Source organism: Quercus lobata, chromosome 10 (assembly GCF_001633185.2).
Source record: "Quercus lobata isolate SW786 chromosome 10, ValleyOak3.0 Primary Assembly, whole genome shotgun sequence".
NCBI lineage: Eukaryota > Viridiplantae > Streptophyta > Magnoliopsida > Fagales > Fagaceae > Quercus > Quercus lobata.
The window spans coordinates 21,802,707-21,824,377 of NC_044913.1; the positions used below are offsets into that span (position 1 = coordinate 21,802,707).

General features: G+C 32.8%; 2 protein-coding genes across 2 annotated transcripts; both read right to left on the bottom strand.

Annotated features, from left to right (window-relative positions):
- Positions 1-241: 241 nt before the first annotated feature.
- On the bottom strand, positions 242-3,197 carry LOC115962581 (disease resistance-like protein DSC1). The gene is made up of 5 exons (XM_031081439.1): positions 3,088-3,197; positions 2,767-2,982; positions 1,603-2,664; positions 756-1,536; positions 242-561 (listed from the first exon to the last, which is right to left on the bottom strand). Exons 1-4 carry the CDS (start codon positions 3,187-3,189, stop codon positions 799-801), a joined length of 2,118 nt encoding a protein of 705 aa, XP_030937299.1. The 5' UTR covers positions 3,190-3,197; the 3' UTR covers positions 242-561; positions 756-798.
- A 36-nt stretch (positions 3,198-3,233) lies between these two features.
- Positions 3,234-4,903, bottom strand: LOC115964506 (TMV resistance protein N-like). Its single transcript, XM_031083804.1, has 3 exons — positions 4,416-4,903; positions 3,390-4,171; positions 3,234-3,259 (listed from the first exon to the last, which is right to left on the bottom strand). Exons 1-3 carry the CDS (start codon positions 4,901-4,903, stop codon positions 3,234-3,236), a joined length of 1,296 nt encoding a protein of 431 aa, XP_030939664.1.
- Positions 4,904-21,671: the final 16,768 nt, after the last annotated feature.

Below are 21,671 nucleotides of genomic sequence, written 5' to 3' on the forward strand. Positions count from 1 at the left end.
TCCTCAAACATGCTAATACAAATCATTTTAATAACTTCTATGATTGTTTTTACATTTTAATAATGAAAATTTCAGAGCAAAAAATAATAATAATAAAAGAGAACAAAAAAAAAAAAAAAAAAAAAAAAAAAGAATAGAAAAATAGGCCGGTCTCTTTATCGGAAAAAGAGCTTTTTCTTTGGTTAACGGTTACTCAATACATAACCATAGAAAACCTTCAACGACAAAGCTTGAAGGATGCTACATCTAGCTAGACTAATCATTTTGATTGTGATTTATACAAGAGTTAACATATATAATCTATAATGACATAACAATTAATTCCGATTATAATGTTTACAGTGGCATGCATATATTGTTTTTGCATTTTGAAAATTTTTTAAATAATGAACTATATATAGGCAACAAAACTTCATATTTTACCCTGTAATCTATTAGAGCAAGTGAAATTCAGAAGCATACAATGGACTGCACTTGTCTTCCTTTCTCATGGTGATGATAGTTTCTCCTCATGAACAAGTCCAATAATCCAACATCAAGAGAGCAACCAACACAAAAAAACTGAACCAAAAATACCATAATCATTGTTTATTTTATAACACTATGTTTTAAAATCTTTGTTTTTGCATTGAACAAGTACCTTCAATGAAAAAAGATAGTTCAGCAACTGATAAAACTAAAGATTAAAAAAAAGGCAAATGACATACTAGTAATCAAGAGAAAATATAGTAATTAATTTTGATTCATTGACTTACAGAGTATTTGAATTCTTCAATCACTAAACTCCTCATCACATTCCTACTCACTTGACTCTGCACAATCAGAGTTACCATGGGTTTTAAATTCTTGGAGCTTTTCAATCCTTTTTGGATTTGGCATATCATTAGAGCTTCCTTCTCCACTAGGCCTAGCGCAATCATAATCGTCACGGGTTCGCTTTGCTATGTTACCTTCTCCTACCACCATTGAACTGTCAGAATTATGATGGAGAACACCCAAGTCCTCATAAGGAATGATGATGGGGTTGCTACTTTGAGACATAGTTTCGTTTAGATCTTCTATGTCTTTCTTGTATACCATACGGAACCCGCATTTCTTCACCTTCGCATTTAGAATGGTTTCAATTTTAATGCCAATCTCACTGAATTCATTTGCTTCACATTCCTTCAGTAGTTTTAGGTCCTCCTTTGACTCCTTGCAGTATTGATTAAGCAAATAAAGTAGCCAAATATTATCTGATGAACTAACTGCTCGACTAATGCTTGGAGCAACATTCAATTTATTTCCATTCACTATCAACCGACAGAACAGTGAATAGTAGCCCTTGTTTTGGTGATGTGGAATAGAAAAAAATACAACACAAACAGCAATCCCCATCCAGTCATTAGAACAAAAATGAGAAGAAGGTTCTTTTATATTCACTTCAGCCCCCATACTTTGATACCTAAACCAGTTCGGAATTACACTTCCAGGAATAACCATGTCATATCTCCAATTGTAATTAGGCTTGTCAACTCTACCGAAAAGAGAGAGTCCCTAAAACATACAAAGCAGGTTGTTTATAACACAAAGAGAGAGAGAGAGAGAGAGAGAGAGAGAGACCTGAAGTTGTTTTCTTATCACTGTAAAAAACATGTCAATGAAACCTTGATTGTCAGCCAGTTTACTGCAATTTGAAAGATAAAGCTCTGCCTCACAAAAAGAATTAGGTTTTAGAAGATCTGGTACCATTTCCAGTGAGGCACAACCTTCTCCCCAAACATGTACAACACTTAATGGAAGTTTTGGCAATGATCGAAGACTCCTGCAATTATCCAAATCCATTCCTCTCAACTTACATAGTTGACTGATGCTATCAGGAAGGCAAACAAAACTATTTCCTTTTAGAACTATTTCCTCTAAAGAGAATAAGCAACCAATATCATCTGGGATTGCCCTGAGATTGCAGTCGCTTAGATTCAAGTTGGTCAAAGAACACAAACCTGATAGAGAGAACAATCCCACGGGATTTGGACTTTTTGGCCTTGAATAAAAAGGGAGGAAATCATACCAAGATCTAGATTTACATCCACGGAGAGATAGCATAAGATTTTTTAAGAGACCATTGGAAGAAGGCACCTCTTTTACAGCAGTTCCACACACATCTAACTCCTTTACACTTTCAGCATTCCCCAATATCTCAGGCCATCCCTCAAGTTTTGAGCATCCAGAAATATTCATTTCTTTAAGCAACTTCAAATTAAAAAGTGTGCTTGGTAGACACGTGAGACTTTTGCAATCTTTTATATTCAATAAAGAAAGGCTGGTCAAATGCCCAATTGATGTGGGTAGTTTAGTAATAGCAATTCCATCTAAGTAAAGTTTCAATACACGCCGCATGTTTTCTCCAAATTCTGGAATCTTTTTAATTTTTGAGCATCCAGAAAGAATAAGAGTCTCAAGAGACTCCATTTCAAGCTTGGTTGGAAGACTTCTGAGGTTTCTACAGCCTTTTATACAAAGATGAATTAACTTTTTATGAACTCCAATAGATGGGTGCACCCTAGGTAAATTTAAACAATCTTCAAGAACCAATTTCTCAAGAATAGGGACTTTGTGAAAGTCGGGGGTTTCAATAATTTTTTGAAACTTGATCAATTGGAGGGATTTCAATCTCTCAAAAGTCTGTTAAAAGCCCCAAAAAGAAACATAAAGCAATTAGCATTTATAAAACCTTACTGTTGAATGCAAAATAAAAATATAATTTTTTAAGGGTGGCTATATTACCTTTAGATGGAGACTTGATGGCAAAGATTTTGAAGGGTACCCACTCCAAATAAAAACTCTTAAACTATTTGGTAGATGTTTGGGATCATGTAAAAGGTGAACGTTATCAATTATAAGCAATTTAAGATGACGCATCTTTGAAAAGGATTCAGGATTCCAATTTGCCTCTTTCAATTCAAGCAACTTTAAGGCCATGCCTTGAATTGCTTCTGTTCCCTAATAATCATGAGCAAAAGAGATTACTTAATTGCAAACTGTATGATTGCCAATGCTGAATAATATGATAGAATATATGCAAAAACTTTCTAAATAACCTCTTACCATATTGTTACTTAGTACAATATTAACGTCCTCAAATGACCATAGCATGCTACGCTTTCCAGGATCTTCGCGGCATTCTTCACGAACTATTTCTTGGCACATTTCTTGTAGTAAATCATACATACACACTTCCGAGTCATTCATTTTTATGAGAGATTTATCAACAAGAACCCTTAATCCAACATCAGGGTAAAGGCCAAGATGATCTAGTGTTTTTACTACACTATCTTTTTCCTCATGATTAAAAAAACATGCAATATATAGGAATATTTTTTGCTCTGTTTCTTGTAGTGCATCATAACCTATTTTAAGCTTTTGAAGAATTGCACTTTCTGGAAATTCTTTAAGCCTATTTAATGTACTTTTCCATATATCGACACCTCTATTGAACAAAAAGGAACCCAAAGTTTCAATAGCTAAAGGAAGTCCTTTGGCATAATGCACAACATCTTTGGACAACTCTAGAAAATCTTTGGGAGGATGATCTGTTTTAAAAGCTTTCAAACTCAAAAGATTAAGAGCTTCACCATCATCCAATCCCTCAACATCATATATGTCATCTGCTAATTGTAGTAAATGTTTATCCCTTGTTGTTATGATTATTCTGCTACCTAAACCAAACCAAATATGATTCCCAGCTAAGTTGTCTAATTGCTCTAATTGATTTACATCATCAAGAATGAGAAGAATTCTTTTATGACGTAACCTATTCTTGATTATGAAAACTCCTTCATCAACATCGTGTATATTCATACTTTCATTCAAAAGTTTAAGAATAAGTAGATGTTGGAGTGGAACTAAACCACTTTTTTCATATTCTTCCTTAACATTGGAGAGAAAACAACTTCTTTCAAACTTCTCAGAAACCATGCGAAAAACAACTCTAGCAAGAGTTGTTTTACCAATTCCGCCCATCCCCCAAAGCCCTATAATGCGAACATCATTTGACCCTATAGACAAAAGTGACACCAATTTCTCTCCTCGAGAAATTATTCCAACTTTGCCTTCATTACATTCAGAGAATGCATAACTCAATTTATGCCATATGTCTTCCACAATGTTTTGGATGATTTTTGACTCAGGCCTGCATGGAGAGAGAACGTTATGTGATGAGTTTAAACCACCAATAAATAAGCCACACAAAAGAAAATAAGTAGAAATCTAGTGGTGTTCTATTCTTTCAATTGGAAAAAAAATTATATTAATTAGATAAAGGAAAAATTGAAAGAATCATGAAGATGTATGTAGGTTTTCTTAAGCCTCCAAAGAAGATTAAAGATAAGAAGAGTTGAATGTTTAAAAGAAAGAAATATGTGAAATTGGATTACCTATTCAATAAATGCCACCCTTTAAGATTGGCCACTTCTGTCAAAGCATTTTTCCACATTTCAACCTTCTCCATATTTTCCTTAAATCTTTCTTCATGTGCAACAAAAGCTTTTTCAAAAGTTTTTAATTGTTTTCGTACATCAGATGGATCCACATCGTAAAAAACTGGCAGAACTGTCATTCCCTTTTCTTTCATGCAGTCAACAATCTTTCCAAGTTCATCCAAGCACCATGTAGAAGATGCATAGTTTTTTGAGAGAATGACCAATGCAATTGTCGAATCTTCTATTGCTTTAAAGAGCTCCGATAAAATAGATTTTCCTGTCTCAAGTTTTTCCTCATCTCTAAAGGTGATAATGCCCTTCTTTTTCAAAGCATCATATAGATGATCCGTAAAAGTATTACGAGTTTCTTCACCTCTAAAACTAAGAAAGACATCATATTTCCAACTTGGTGTTGAGGAAGAAAATGACGAGGAGGAAGCCATTTGAAATATATTGCCAAATCTTGAACTACAATAATGATTATAAAAAGCAAAAATAAAAAATCAGGTCTTCAATTAAAAAATCAACCCTTTCTCTATAAGTAACTTCCTCATTTTAATTTATACGAAAAGAAATAGTATTGGTTCTTACTACGAAACAACGCTCCAGGATACTTTTACCCTTACTACGATTGCTTAATTACATTTACTCCTGACTTTGTTTTTTTGGTTTCTTTAGGCGTGGTACATGGATGAACCTAATTAGTGCCATAGCCATATGTATGCGATTTACTCCTCCATTTAGAAAAGATAAGAGAAGCAAGAGTAAGTTCCTGGTAACTAATTAGTGCTATGTGCTATATTTACTCTTTTTACTTTTACTACAACTACTACACGAACATTTACAATGATAAATATTGTCAATATTAGGCTTTGAAATAAAAATGAAGATATTTTTTTCTAAAAGGCTATTGACTTTCTACATTGAAAGGAAAATTATTGCGAAATCAATCATAGAATATTTCATTATTTAAAAAGAACATCAAATTCAATTTAGAAAGCAAATAAGTTGTATTTTTTTTTATAATTAAGATCTTGTTAATATTGATTGTATATTAATTCTATTTTTCATAGTTTATTCAGTCTTCATTTTAGCCTCTCTTTTTTTGGGGTGGGGGGGGGGGGGCTTATGCCTTGGCCCCCATAAACTAGATTTCTGGTTTCATCCGTAGTATTAAACGAAACGAAAATTTAATTAATTTATTTGACGGTTACTACAAGAGGAGAAATTCAGGTATAAACAATAACACATAAAAAAACCCGAAAAACAAATTTGATGTTCCTTCCCTTTCCCTCTACTTTGTCATCATTCAAATTAAATATAAATTTAATATATAAAGAAAAACAGAGAATTCTGTATTCAGACAAAGAAAACATTTGCATAAGAGAGGAGAGAGAACCTTGAGGGTGTAAATATCGTTGGTCACGACTCACGAAATGAAGAGGCTTAAATGATTGGTCGCAAAAAAATAACTTTGTGTGTGCTCTGTTTGAGAAAAGAGAAAATAATAGAGATCACAGACAGTCAATTGGGACACACAGAGTACATGATATAGAGAAGCTGTGGAAAGTAAGCAGTGGACCAGTTTCTGTTCATGATTGTTGTATGAAGTTTCCTCATACACTCTTTAGTCCACTAGTAGACAAACGATTTTTCTCTTCTATATTTGAGTAATGATCAAATACTCTTAATATATGTTACTTTATCTGTTAAATTAACGGTATATTTAGATTAATGGAACATTCCTTTTTATTAAGTCCCAAAAACTCCAATTAATAACAAATTACCGAAAATGACCCCTAATTAAATCCCAGCCAAATTAACCTCACATGATAAACACTATTAACTACCTATGGTAAACAGCAAACTAAACCAAAACACAATTGACCCGATAACCATCATATGACTGGTAAGCCATCAACGGCAGCGACATGACAAAGGCAAAAAACAAAACAAACCAACGTCTGATTCCAATTTGTTAATTCATTTCAAAGCCAGATTTAGTGCATATTATGTAAATGCTTGTTAAAATAAAATTTTAAAAAATGGGCGTTGTAATCAAAGAGAGAGAGACTGATAGAGTTACCAGCTGCAAGAATTCACATCCTCCTCGTTTAAACAAACAAGGGTGCAAGTGGGAAAACGATGACACAATTCAACTACATAAAATAAAAAGGAATATAATCATGAGAGAGACTACAATGGCAGCTAGGAGCAAAGTTCTTCGTCAACCTGACAACCTGATTATTCTTTAATTAAAACATTGAACTTGCCAACTATTTTTCTGTGTAATTTCGTCTAGGTGAATAACTTTATTGGAAATTACTTTTATATTTAACTCATTTGGCATTGGTCAACAACACCTGTACATGCGCAGCCAGGGTGTTTTAATGTATTTAGAAGCTTAATGAGAAAACTGAAATTATGACCCTTTATCTATTTATTAAATATGACTTAAAAAAATTAAATAATACTTAACTCTATTATCTTCTTTTTCTTTTCTTTTTTAATAGGATTAACTCTATTATCTTGTTTTAAAAATCCCACTCAAAAAAAAAAAATTCTTGTTTTAAAAAATATTTTTTACAAATTAACATGAACCAAATATATTTTTCTTTTAGAAAATCTATAGACACAAAAATTTGACAAAACTTTTCACATTTGTTGATGTGGTAGATTGACGGTGGTAAGTTTGTTAGCTCAATTATTGTGCAAAAATGTTGTGAATTTTTTTGTGTATTGGTTTTTTTTTTTTTTTTTAGAAATGTTACTCTCACAATATTTTTCACAACAAATCTTAAGTGTTAAGTTGTTACTGGTTATAATTTGAATCCACTACTAGGATTATTTTTTTACTATCAATAATAGCCTGTAACAACATGCTACGTAGGATTTGTTGTAAAAGTGTTGTGTATTTTTTTTTTTTTTTTTTTTTAGAAATGTTACTCTCACAATATTTTTCACAACAAATCTTAAGTGTTAAGTTGTTACTGGTTATAATTTGAACCCACTACTAGAATTATTTTTTTACTATCAATAATAGCCTGTTACAACATGTTACTTAGAATTTGTTGTAAAAGTATTGTGAAAAACATTGTGAATGTAGCATTTCTCTCTTTTTTTTCTTGTTTTTCATTTAATAAAAAAATATTATTTTATGTATTTGCTAATATTTGGACTTAATTAAATTAAAATTTGGAGCATTTTTTCTAATTGGAGCCTTAGGCAACCGTATCAATTGCTTATATAGTGGAGCTGTCACTGTGTGCAACTGATACCAATTGCTAGAACCAAGCGCTTACCACTGCACCAAAAGCTATAACTTATGGTAAGGGCGCAATTTTATTCTTTTAAAAGCTATCAGCTCAACGCCAATGAGTTGATTGAGACTCAAGGCCAAAAGCTATAACTTTGATTTTCCATCCAAGATAATGGCAAAATTGACGGTGGGGTGTAAAGTGTAACATGTGTTATAGTTTAAGGTGCTGACCGTGCATTTTGAAAGTTTAGGGCATAAAGTGTAATTTGGAGTATAGATTATGCATTTACTCGCCAAAATTGTAAGGAATTAACCATATAAAAGCATCTCCAATAGATTATGTATCAATTAAAACTGAAGAAAAAAAATTAAAAGGAAAATAGAGTAAGGAAGAAGAAAAAACAATTTGATACAGATGACACCTCCTTCCAAGTATTCCCTAGAAATGATATCTATCACTGAAATTCACCAATCACCATGGAATAAATTTCGATCAGCATTAGTTTTGAGATTGAGTAGTGCCACGAACCCAACCAAAATATATCCTTTCTTTTTAAATTTTCATCTAATTATGAAGCCTAGAAGTAAATAAGTTACTTGAGTAAAATAATACAAAATTTCTTGTCATTGTCCTTTTATTTTTTATATTATCCTTTTAGCTTTGTAAATCTTTTTGTAATAACTTTTTGATTTGAATGTTTTAATGCGTGACTGTCCACTGTCTGTGGAATTGTCTGTCTAAATTATCCACTTATCCATAATAAAACACCACCAAAGGGCATCAAGAAATTGAAGTCACTCCAAAGAGATCCAGTTCAAGCATTTTTTTTTCTATAATTGTTAGAAATACTATTACTAGCTACGTTGTTCACAGCTTAAACCCCTTACCCCAAAGACCCCAAGCACTTTGTGCTAGGGGAGGTACCAAATTGCCTAAGAAGTGTGGTCGTAAGTATTTTGCTGCAAAACCAAGAGGAAAGTAGTATTAAGCTAGAAAAGGAACTTGGAAGTGCCTTTTCTTGCAATCATTAGCAATTGCAAAGTATATCAAAATCAAATGACTCAAACTTTCGGGATTCCCAAACAAACCTTGGTGGACGCAACTTATGTTTAGCCTTTATAACAAAGTATTACATTTCACTCTTTGCAAAAGACATATTTCAGATTAAACCATGTGAGGGAAGGAATTCATGGAAACTTTCACATACATTGTATAGCATGCTAATTGCCGTTGATTGGGAAAGAAAATTTGTCTGTTCGAAACTTCCCTCTGTTTCCAAAGATAAAATGGATAACATTAGAGAACTTGATGCAGCTCAATGTCTTTTTGGAACATGAACAAGCAAATTGCTGATTGGTATCTCAACATAGAATGATCCACAAACACCACAAAGCAAATGAAAGTTATAAATAAATGTGTTTCACTTATCATTTACCTACTGTTAATACTAATAAATCCATATATGCCTATGCTCATAAGTAATTAGTTCTGATCCATGTTTCACAATTCAGGCTGGAATGGCTGGTTGTTGTTGAGTATACAACATATGTTTCCACCCCCCAAAACAATCTCTCTTGCACCTTCGATTTGAACAACCTGAGACACCAGTACAGTACCTTAGGTGCTGTTCCTCAAGTTCCCCTCTTAAGATTCAACCATATGTGTAACACCCCATAATTTTATTACTTATTTAATTCTTATACGTAAATTAAAAAGGAGGTCCACAATTAAATGGATTTAATTGATTTGGGCTTAAGATATTAAAAATAAGATAAATACTATGGAATATGAAGCCCAAGTGAGGTGGCATAAGTAAATATATGGGCCTTAATAAGCTTTAAAAAAAAAAAAAAAAAAAAAAAAAAAAAAAAAAAAAAAAAAGAGGAAAACCCTAGCCTTTTATATGAGTTATACGTGTATATAGGTATATATATAAAAATAGGAGACCTCCTCTCTTTAAGCGGCACCAAGCAATCTTTTTGTTTTACTCTTCTCTGCGGCTATGTAGAAGAATCAGGTCAGCTCTCCTCTTTATTTGGGTTCTTGTATTTATGTGATACCTAGCAAGTGTCTATCTAGCTTAAGGGCTATTGATATATCACACACCTAGGATGGAGAATTTCTATGTATATTAGTCTTTGTGCCGCACAGATCATAGGGGTTAGGTGTGGACTTGGGAAATCAACGCTGTCATCATGTTAATGAAAAAAAAAAAAAAATGATTATGGCTAGAAAATCATCCCACGTTTTTAGGAAGGAGTTGTGCTTGAAATTACTATAGTAGCTAATAGGACAATAGGCATGACTTCATAAAATCTAACCTATCAATATATTAAAGGAAAAAGGACTTCTAGGCATATGTTCTAATCTCAACAACCCCCACTTATCCTTATATCATGGTAAAGGATATCCTATGGTTATTATTATATTAGACTAGGAGTGATGGGTACAGCTACATGACAAGAAAGGATGTGAATTGTAGATTGATGAGATTTCCCTTATTCGGCCATTTTGAAGTACTTGAATATCCATGATTATATCAATGGAAAAATCAGATTTGGCAGCAATATTTTTTAAGTTAAATAAAAAAATAATTGATCAAAGACTGAAAGTGAATTGGATAGTTAAGTGAATAAATGAAAACTTTTGGATATATCAATATTATCTAAGATAAAATTGTTTAAGCGTGAAAACAGATTTTTAAGTAGGAAATTGTGTATTGATGGGCCTATCTTTGGTGTTGCTAGGTTCTAATTCTACTGATCTGTTGTGATTCAAGGAAGGTTGATTTCTTTTATTTTTGCAAATAAGAGGTAAGTGGTGTTTACTAATTTTGGGGGTTTTCCCAAACAGTGTTGATTATTAAACTATTTTATATCAAAGAAATATGTTGATATTCTATATAGAAATTGATATTTTATAAACATTTGATGTGCACATTGACTATTCGTTTTATGAAAAACTTGTGGGACAACCTAAATTTATTTAAACTTGTACGTGTGAATATATCCTTATATTTTTTAGAATTATGAATGGATTATTTTTGTGAGCATCTTGAATATGTTTTGAAAACCTATGGCAAGTCGTGATTAAAAGCTCAATATTGTATCTAATCCTTAGCAAAGGACAATCATATTGCAGCTAGTCCTTAGCAAGGGACAGTCCCAGAAACGGGGACAATGCACATTTAATAGCTCCTTAGCAAGGGAGTATACTATTGAGAATCCAAAAAGGAAGCTCCTTAGCAAGGGAATACACCTTTATGTTCCAAAGGAGCCATCCTTAAGAAAAGGGATAAAAAGGATGTTCCAGTCCAAAAAGGGGACAACACAACCCTATCAACAGGGCGTAAATGTTGACCACGAGAAAAGCCTAGGAAATTGTTTATTTAATGGTATATATATATATATATATATTATGATGATTCATAATATAAAGATATTTTTTTTTATGAAATATTGATGAGTTACAAGTTATGAATTTATTGTAAGAATTATTTATTTGAAAGGTTTGTACCCACACCTCAATGTTAGTGAATTCCACTTATTGAGTTATCTCACCTCCCTTTATTTCCCCTTACAGATACATTAGAGGAATTATTGGAAAAGAGATTCTTGAAAGACAACAGCTATGAATTATTTTGTAGAACTGAGGATTTTATTATTATTTTCATGGCTTTAAACATTGTACTGGAGAATTATTTTGATAATGTTTTGTCTTTGGTGGATTAGTGCTTTGACATTTGTGATGAGATTTTAGGTTGCTGGTTTCTTTTATTTAATATTTTTTTATGGATTATTTAGATTAAATAAACTTTTATTGCTTATGATTTTGGGGCGTTACAATTGTGGTATCAAAGCTTAGGATATGATTCTATAGACATTTGAAAACTAGGTCATGATCCTGTAGACACTTGAAATTAGGTTATGATCTTGATTTTTGTCAGAGCATTTGGTATTTAGGTTATGTTTGATGAGAACTTTTAAATAATTTTGGCGATGTTACTTCTTATGTTTAGTAGTAATAATTGTTGCACCATCTATATTTTTTTGATTTCTTTGTTAACTAGGTATCATGACACCCAAAAAGTGTTGGAAAAATACATGTGCGCAGCGGAAATATAACGGATCTACTTCATTCGCAATAGATAACATGTGCTATGTAAGTTTCAGAATTTGAGAACAAGAATGTGTACCTTCGTGTGGTGAAATTCAAAAATGAAGATCAGAAGTTCTTGGGAAGACTTTTAATCTTCACTCCAATTCCACTTAATGCCCAAGATGTGTGGTCTCTCAATAAGTTTCGAAAGAGAGAATAAAGAGTGTCCAACACTCACATACAAACCATTTCATTCTTTGTATGATCTTAATGAAAGACCTTATGAAAGTCTCATCAAAATCCTTAATAAAATTATGTATGTTTCTCTCCTTATATACAACTAATTATCTAATTGGGCTAGCCTTTTGGGCCATTCCAATTAGGCTCTAGTATGTGGCTTAGAGTGGGACCAAAATGGACCAATAAGACACTATCTTCAATGGACCTTGGGCTTTTCTGTCAACTCTTGATAAGTCCAAAGTTACCATTAACTATATTTAATACTACTATATAAATATAGTTGCACTCTAGACCTTATCTATAAATTATATCCCAATACTTTATTATACATGCAACCCCTTCATTAAAATATTTGTAGTAATACAAATTCATGAAATAGACTGCCACTTTGAAGATTACTTCATCTTAATCCTTGAGTACCCGGTTTAATCATTTATGTTATTCATCATATATTTATGAAATCCAATTTCATAAATATATACTTTAATAACTTCTTACTAAAGTGATTGAGCCCAACACTCTGAATAACCAAACCCATTAAACTTATCTCGAGGGAATATTTTATATCTCCGTTAAGAGACTATGAATTCCATTTTGAGAATATATGTTCCATCAACATTAAATGCAGCTGCCCAACATACTAAGGTTTTGACCATAACTTATAGATCTCACTCCTGATATATCAAAGCAACCTACATCTCATGATCAGGTCCATTATTCTCTCAGGATTTAGAGTTGATGTAAATAGAAGTCGTGAGATTTATTATTCATTTGACAGTCATTAAGAGAATAATAAATCTCACAGCAGTTCAGTTTAATATGTCTTAACTCTTAAAATATATCAAAATACCAACTAGAAGTCTCAACTTCCATAATTAAGACAAATCATCGTAGTTGATATGTTATAGTTTTCGCAGATGAAACGCCCAATTTCATCACCGACTACGAACTAAAATTCTGAGTTTACAAAGAACTTGTGATTTATATCTTCTGTGACTTTTCACATAAATCATATACTATGCATCTCATGGACTAAGACAATGTCCCATTAGTTCATTAATAAATAGTCTCATATAATTAAACAATTTAATTATTTATGTCATGCCATGAAATTGGATTTTAGGGCATAAACCCCAACAATCTCCCACTTGCCCTCAAAGACAATTTACCATATATCCGACACTTATCTCCCTTTAAAGTAATTCATAGTCACTCTAAGGCAAGGTTTGGAAACAAGTTTCAGCCAAATTTATTGCATAAATTATCTTTTCCACTACTACTTCTCAAGTACTCGTATCTCGCTAATGAGATAATACTTACGCTTAATGTGTATCTTCATCACTAAGGACAAACACATATCTTGAAGCCCAGCTTCATGAATCACAATCAAACTACAAGTCAGTATTTGTACATCCAGTATCTATCAAAACTTCACTTTTGTGGACAAGCACATAATCCCTCATTCTCCTAAGATATATGAGTACATGCTTTACTCCCACTAAATTAAGTGATCTTTAATTCAATTGATATTTGCTTACCATGCCCACCGCAAAATAGATATTTAGCCTAGTATATAGCATAGCATAAAGACTTCCCTATCGACATGATATTAGGAACCGTCTTAATGTGCTTTTCCTTTTATATATCTAAGGACCATAATCCTTTATAAAGAAACTTCAAACTTAAAAGGAAAGAATCCTTTCTTGAAGTATTACATGCTATACTTGGCTAGAATCTAATCTATTTAAACAGTTTGAGATAGACCCAACATCCTAATTTCTAAATTTTAACAAAGTTTGAATCTTATGATGTGACTAGACTTTCCCAAGTACTTTATATCAAACTAGACTTAGACAACAAAACTTTATTGATGACAATAACTCTACATCATTTTAAATGATAGAATGTCATCAACATACATTAAGAGATTTATTATTCTATATAGCTTTACACACCTAAGGCCATTTAATACTTGATCAAAATCAAGCAATTTGATTGCTTGATCAAAGATGATATTTTATGATTCATATGCTTGCTTTAGTCCATAAATGGAATTTAAGCAACTTACATACTAATCACTATTGGTTCTTTGCTATGTACAAATCTAGGTACATCATATAGATGTCTTCCTCAAGATTGCTACTAAAAGAAGCTTTCTTGATATCCATTACCATATTTCAACCAAATGAAATATAATGGATAAGAGAATCTAGATAGAGTCAAACTTGAATATTGGTGAAAAAATCTTTTCATAGTCGAACCATTCCTTTCTGAATAAATCTTTTCACCACGAATCTTGACTTTGAAGGTTTGCACCTTCAAATCTATCAATCTCATTTCCTCGTAGACCTATTTGAGAACAATAGGCTTAATGCCTTTAGGCGCCTCTACAAGTTCTAGACTTTAAATAGAATCTAATTCTATTCACATAACCTTGATCCAAGAATTCATATTCATATTATCTATTGCCTCTACGTAGGACCGAGGATCAAATTCATATCCTTGTGGAATGACTTCAAAAGTTTATCCCAAAAGTATGAATTTACAAAATTCTGACATTTTCTTCTAGAACAATTCTTTAAGATTATTCTCATAGTCATCATGAAGAACTTTGTATTTGTAATTTACAAACATCTTGTCTTCTTTATAATGACCAAAACAATCTTCTACAAATCCTTTTGGATACTCACCATAAACATACATTTTTCTACCTTTTGATTTCAATTTGTCAGACTTCCTTTCTAGCACAAATGCTTGACATCTTCAAAAATGGAAGTATCATATACTAGGTTTTCACCCAATCCATAATTTGACAAATGTCATAGGAACAAACTTTTCAAATCAATTTTAGAAAATTTATAGTTATACAAAGAGTATATCTCCAAAAGAAACAAGTAAATGGAAATACTTATCATGTACTTTACTATTTCTAAAAGAGTCTTATTCCTCCTTTATGTATGTTATGACTTAAAGAAGTCATTAATACTACATTCCTTTACAATAAAGGAGTCCTAGATCATATTATCCTCTAAATAGTATTCATGGTCGGGGAAGCCGTCCTCACCATCTCGGTGCAAGGTGTAGACGAAGTCGCTATAGTGACGAGGGCCCCCTTTTCCATCACATGCACAGTCTTGGCCCCAAGATTAGAAAGGGACTCGTTCTTCTTAGCCCTCATCTGGGCATACATTTCCTGGTTAAATTTGGTCGTCATTCCTGCAAAAGGAAAACACTTGTAAAAAAAAAATAATAAAAAATTAAAAAAAAAAACAACAACAACAACAACAACAACAAAAGGGAAAGGAGGCAAGAGAATCAACATGGACAAGCCTAACACTTACTCTTTTTCTCCTCAATTTCAATATTTTGCAGGATGAAGGCAGACGATTCTAGACCAAGACAATAAAAAGCAAGAGTTCGAGGATCCACCAGGTTGTCAAAATCCTCGATTGTCCTCGCGTATGCAATGGCCTTCTCAACGCGTCCCTTGTACCTACTTTTAAGCTTGGGCCATCTCTTAACTGCACGAGACAATGGGTGAAAGAGTTAGTGACGATAAATAAACACAATGAAAAATAAGGGACGAGGAGAAATAATGATGCACCTAAGTTCAGGGTACTCCACTGACGGAGCAGCTTTGGGAGATCACCCAAAACTTCGTTAGAGGGAGTCTCCCAATCATCCCTGGACACAAAGAAGAACTGGGACTTCCAGTATCTGAAAGACGAAGGCAGATCCCGGACGATCCTAGTCCTCCTCTCCCATGGCACCAGCTCATAATACCCGTGCTCCTTAAACGCCTTTAAACGGTACAGGTAGACGAGCTCATCCACTCTGATCATGTCTCCTTCCGTAGCAGCCAGCCATATTCCCATACAGCTGACCACTATCCTCCACGAATTGGGCATAAGTTGCCTGAGAGCAAAACTAAAGTGGCCTAACAGCTCCATAATGAATGGGTGGATAGGGAACCTAAGCCCACATAGGAAGGCAACCTCGTAGAAGCATACCTCCCCAGGGAAGAAGTGGCAAGCCCGTTCCTCCTCTTGAGGTAAACAAACCCTAACCCTATCCGAGAACTGGAATCTACCCTTAAACCTAGAAAGTGTGTTGTCGTCTAAACCACACACCTCGTCAAGGGCATGGAAAGCCCTAACCTCCCAAGAAGCAGAAACAGCAGTATCACCCCAGCCTCCACTGGGCCGTCATTAGAAGACAACCCAGTCTCGAGTTCACTAGATCTAACCTCAAACATTATCCCTCACTCCCTCACCAAATTCTCAAACCAATCAATTAACTGACAAAGTAAAGGCAGCAAATCAACCAATGCAACACTCAAACTACTACCCTCAAAGACAAAATTCTCAAGGTATGGGAAAACACCTAAAGAACCCCCCCAAACATGAAAAAAGGAAAGAAATCGAGGGGCAGGCTATCCTAATCTCAAAGCTACTAACCATAGAAAACCAGAAAACAAAGAGAAAAGGATGAATCCTAAACCCCCCCCCCCAAAAAAAAAAAAAAAAAAAAGAAAGAGAAATCAGAAACTTGTCATAATCTATGTCTACGCCATAAAAGAGAAGGGAAGAAAGGCATACCTCAAAAAGAAAATGCAGAGAACTCGACCACCAAACGCACCAGCTCAGAGAAAATCACAGAGGAAAATCAGAGAGGAAGAAGCTCAGAGCAATGATTGGGAGTTGGAGAAACCCCAGCCAAATTAAACCTCACATGGTAAACACAATTCACTAAACTATGGTAAACTAAACCTACACTACCTAATATCTATCTTTTAATTTGACCCGATAACGTGACTGGTAAGCCATCAATGGCAGCGACATGACAAAGCAAAAAACAAAATAGGCCACCTCGGATACAGGCACTTAAAAACTGAAAATTGTTGTTTGAAAATATGTGTGAAAATACGTGTTGGTAAAAAAGTACGTGAAAATACATGTAATATTTTTTAAAAACTGAAAATTATTGTTTGAAAACATGTACCAAACCCCCCGTAAGTTTTGGTCATTTTTGCTAAAACCAACGTCTGATTCCAATCTTTTAATTCATTTCAAAGCCATATTCAGTGCATATTATGTAATGCTTGTTATAATAAAAAGGGAATCAAAGAGATAAACTGATAGAGTCACCTGCAAGAATTCACGTCCTCGTTTTGCAGTGAGGTCAACAACTCGATTGTTTAAACAAATTAGGGTGCAAGTGCAAGTGGGAAAACGATGCCACAATTCAACTATATATAAAAAATAAAAAAGAATATACTAATGAGAGAGACTACAATGACAGCTGGGAGCAAAGTTCTTCATCAACCTGACAACCTTATTATTCTTTTATTAAAACATTGAACATACCAACTATTTTTCTTTGTGTAATAACTTCCAGGTGAAGAACTTATTGGAAATTTGTTTTTTGACGTTGTCAGTAACTATTTCTACACGGTTTAACATTATCTAAATATTGAAAATTTAATCTTAAAATTCAGTAGATTTCCTTCGTACCTGTTATAAAAAAAATTAATGACTTTGCAAAAGGATTTGCTGTTCCATGAGATATGCCTATAGGGTTTTAGTAAGTTCACTGGTTAGCTTGCTTAGCACTTGCTCCTGTTTTAATCCTCTACCACTGGTTACGTTGCTCAGAACCTTGAATTGAAACACACCGTTCAATTAATTTTCTTCTTTTTTTCACCTTCTTAGTCCTTACTTATTGAATTTTACTGTAAACGAAATTAAACGAAAAAGAGAGAAAACAGAAGAGAGATAGGAACAGAAAATTGCTTGATGTCGGTGCTGGTGGGCTTTTCATGTTTTCAAGAAACCATAATCATAAACAAGTATTGTTTCTACTAATCATCAATATTATCGTATCATATCATATTATATACTATATAATAAAAATTGAGCTTAAAAGCTGTAATTGCTCCAAGCGACTTCACCAAATTGCAGAAATATTTTTAGATTAAAATATATATATATATATAATTTTTTTTGTTCTTATCTTTTTCTCCTATAATTTTTAAGTTGATAAAATTTTAATTTGATTAAAATCCAAAAAGAAATAAAAAATGCAACGTGAAAAACAGCAACATAGTATAAGATTGTTCTAAAAATCTATTTTAAAATTCTATTCAACTACTTTTAGTGTTTTAATAAAACACTAAATTCCCTTCACCTTTTTTTTTTTTTTTGGGATAACACAAAAGCTTAGTTAATATCAACTTTTTTTTCTACATGGTTTTACTTTTACATTTTAATATTTTGTGATATAAACTTTTTTTTTATTCTAACGTATTACACAATTTCTTCATTTTTTTTTTGTCATCTTTTTTCTACGTTAAATTTCACAATTAAAAAAGAAAAAAAATCATTAGATAATTGATACAACTTTTTTTTATATATAGGAATAAATGATACAACTTAATTACCTATAATACATATTCCAAAGTTGTCTTTCTTCTAATCAAATATCATATTCCTAATGGGATTTTATATGGTTAAAATGGGATTTTATATAATAGAGTTTAACTAGAACTCTACTCCTCTTACAAGTACATGTGGATAGAGCACTATTTAAAGTAGATCAATTATCGTGTATTGACATCATGATACATAACTCAATTCCATTGCTGCAAGGAAATGTATTCATTTTTTATGGGAAGAAGGAAATGTAGTCATTTTTATGGGAAGAAGGAAATGTAGTCATTTAGATCTAGCTTATAAATTAAATTGCGAGAAAGAAGTATCAGTTTCATACTTTCATTCTACATACAAGGCATGCATGTTGCGGTCCATCTCTCTCTTCAAATTTTCCTTATTTACAGAAATTGATTGTTAGGTTTTAAGTTTGTAGTGTTGGCAAACCCTGACAAAAAGTAAGTATTATTGAGTTAGAATGGTGTACTTTCAAGTCCAAGACAAAAAAAAAACTCAAGTTCAAGAATAAAAAAGTGAGTTGCAATCTAGTTCTCTCAATTGCTATTCGATTCCTCTCGATTCATGTTCGATTGCTACTCGATCAGTTGGAAGTCGCATATTAGCAAAAAATCAACAAATGTAAAAGCCCATAACTTGTCTGTTTGAAGCCCAAATCACCATCCATATTTTCCAGTATTTAAAGGATATTATAAGCTAACCCTAGCGGAAGGTTTTTAGAGATAAAAGAGTGCATATTGAGCCTCCAATTGTAGATCTAGGGTTTTTGTACCCAAAGCTCTCTAAAGTCTTCTACCGGCAATATTCTTTGAAGAATTTCAAGATCCGGTGTTGTAGAAGTTGTTGCTACAAGATCAACAAGTGAAGGTGATCTAAAACCTTTGAGTGAGATCTCAAAGTCACAAGTAAGGGTGCTTGTGTTGGCGTAAATTTAAGGAGAGAAGGAGTCTGTGAATTCGGAGCTTACATGTGAGCTTACATGTTGTCGTGTCAGTAAGTTACTACATGAGGTAACAATAGATTTAGGGTTAAATATGATTATAAAAACTTCAATTTTCTTATAGTGGAATTACTTTACCTTGACAATAATTAGGTCAAATCCATCCCAGGTTTTTATCTTGAAAAGATTAGTTTCATCGATTTTCCTAGGTCATCATATCGTGGTGTTATTTACTTTTCTACTTTTGGGCATGATATGATTTATTTGTGTTTAACCTAGATCTGAAAACTAATCTAAGTAATCACTTGGTTAATATAATAAGTTAAACAATCTATTTTTAGGGGTCTAAATGAACAAACAAGTGGTATCAGAGCAAGTTCACTCTGATTGGATTAACGTCCTGAGTGAGATCTTTGATCCCTGCTATCATGGATAATTTTAAGTGTTTGGCTGATCATATTTGTGATGATTTGAATAAAAAGGACACTATTGTTTTTGTTGATCTTGTTGATGCCTGTGAAACTCTCCATAGGGAATTAACTAAATCTATGAAAATTACTAAGAAATTCAAGGAAGAGTTAAAATTGGCTAATCTTTAAAAAGATGAATTGATTGTGAGATTAGATGAATCTAATAAGAAGAATGAATTTTTGAGAAATCAAGTTTCCTCTCAAGATGAAAAAGATGAAAAGTTTGGAACAAAAGTTAGTTGAATCTGAAGCTATACTTGAAAATTTGTCTAATACCAAACTTGCTGTTGATAACAGATCTGTTTCTGTTTCTGTTCTTGTTAAGCCTAAAGACAAAATTTATATTCCTCCTGTCAAGAGGAATCATAAAGAAAAGGCTTATTTTGCTAGGTTAGATAAAGATAGAAGTTTTGATGTAGACACTGAAGTTTCTAAACCTAAGTCTAAACCTACTATTAGAGTGCATAAAAAATTTGTTTTTGTGTCTACCTATCACTTATGTGGTGTTACTAGTCACATTTGTCCTAACTGTCATAAATTGAAATCTATCACTTATGTCGCGTTAGTAGTCTAGGATATGTGATGATATTTCTCCTACCATAAGTCCTCATAAATTATTTCATATGCTTTTGAAAATTTTAAGCTTGTTGGCTTGTGAAAGGAAATTGCAGGATTTCAGTTTCTCTTAGAAGAATTTTGTAATCCCTCAAATACACTTTGCTTCTCATGGTTTTTCACCTACAAAGCCAAAGACGCATGCTATATGGGTGAGAAAAGACTTGCTAAGGTGAGTGTTGTTTACTTACCCTTGATATAATTCTTTCAATTATTTGTGGACATGTTTTCTTTCAGTTTTTGGTTGTTTTGATTTTAAAAAAAATAAAAATTCCAAAAAGACAAAAATATTTTATTTTGTGTCTAGTTTTATTTTTCTTGAGGATTACATGAATTATGATATCTCTCTCTTGATTTAGAACATACTTGACATTATGGAGAAACGTAGAAAGTATGTGTTGCATAACTAAGTTGTACGTTTTTAGACCCCTTAAAACACAAGTTGTTTAACCTAGTTATTTAACCAAGTGATTACTTAGTCAAATTATTCAGATCTAGGTTAACACAAGTAAATCATATCATTGAAATAGTGCGGAAAATAAATAACACAACGATATGATTACCCAGGAAAACCAAACCTGTAAAAAACCTAGGGATGATTTAACCTAGCTATCCTCAAGGTAAAACAGGATCCACTATGAAAGAATTGAAGTTTTACAATAGCAACTTAGACTACTATCCGCAAGTAGAAAACTTACTACCACGACCACGTGACAGCTCCGAGTCCACAAACTATTTCTTTCCCTGATCCATAGCAACCACAAGTACTCCCACTTGTGTTTCTTTAAGCTCTTTATGCAACAACTAAAGCGATCATCAAGCTCTAGACATGAATCTTGATTCTTGATAACCCTAAGTATGTGTGAAGGCAAACACCTATAGATCTCAGAAGAGATTCATACACGCAACATAAACAATAATATCAAAATGTGGGTAGGGTTTTTCCTTTTATACTTAAGGCAAAACATAAAACCCTACACGTCATATGGGCTTAGGCTGAGTTGAAAATTCTACAAAAAAAAACATTTTGCACGAGCTTCGATCGATCGAGTCTAACTTTCGATCGATCAAGCCTTCCAGAAAGTCAATAGTAATTTTCTGTAATTACTCGATTCCAACTTTACATGCAAATACTTTGAGCA

Bases quoted from the DNA above. Each gene is read 5' to 3' on its own strand.
- LOC115962581 (XM_031081439.1), bottom strand. From the start codon at position 3,189: ATGTGCCAAGAAATAGTTCGTGAAGAATGCCGCGAAGATCCTGGAAAG. The intron at 2,665-2,766 runs GTAATATAGCCA...GGCTTTTAACAG, and splicing joins CATCAAGTCTCCATCTAAAG to ACTTTTGAGAGATTGAAATC. The intron at 1,537-1,602 runs GTCTCTCTCTCT...TGTATGTTTTAG, and splicing joins TGATAAGAAAACAACTTCAG to GGACTCTCTCTTTTCGGTAG.
- LOC115964506 (XM_031083804.1), bottom strand. From the start codon at position 4,903: ATGGCTTCCTCCTCGTCATTTTCTTCCTCAACACCAAGTTGGAAATAT. The intron at 4,172-4,415 runs GTAATCCAATTT...CTCTCCATGCAG, and splicing joins GGGTGGCATTTATTGAATAG to GCCTGAGTCAAAAATCATCC. The intron at 3,260-3,389 runs GTTATGATGCAC...TGTTGGATTAAG, and splicing joins TCTTCAAAAGCTTAAAATAG to GGTTCTTGTTGATAAATCTC.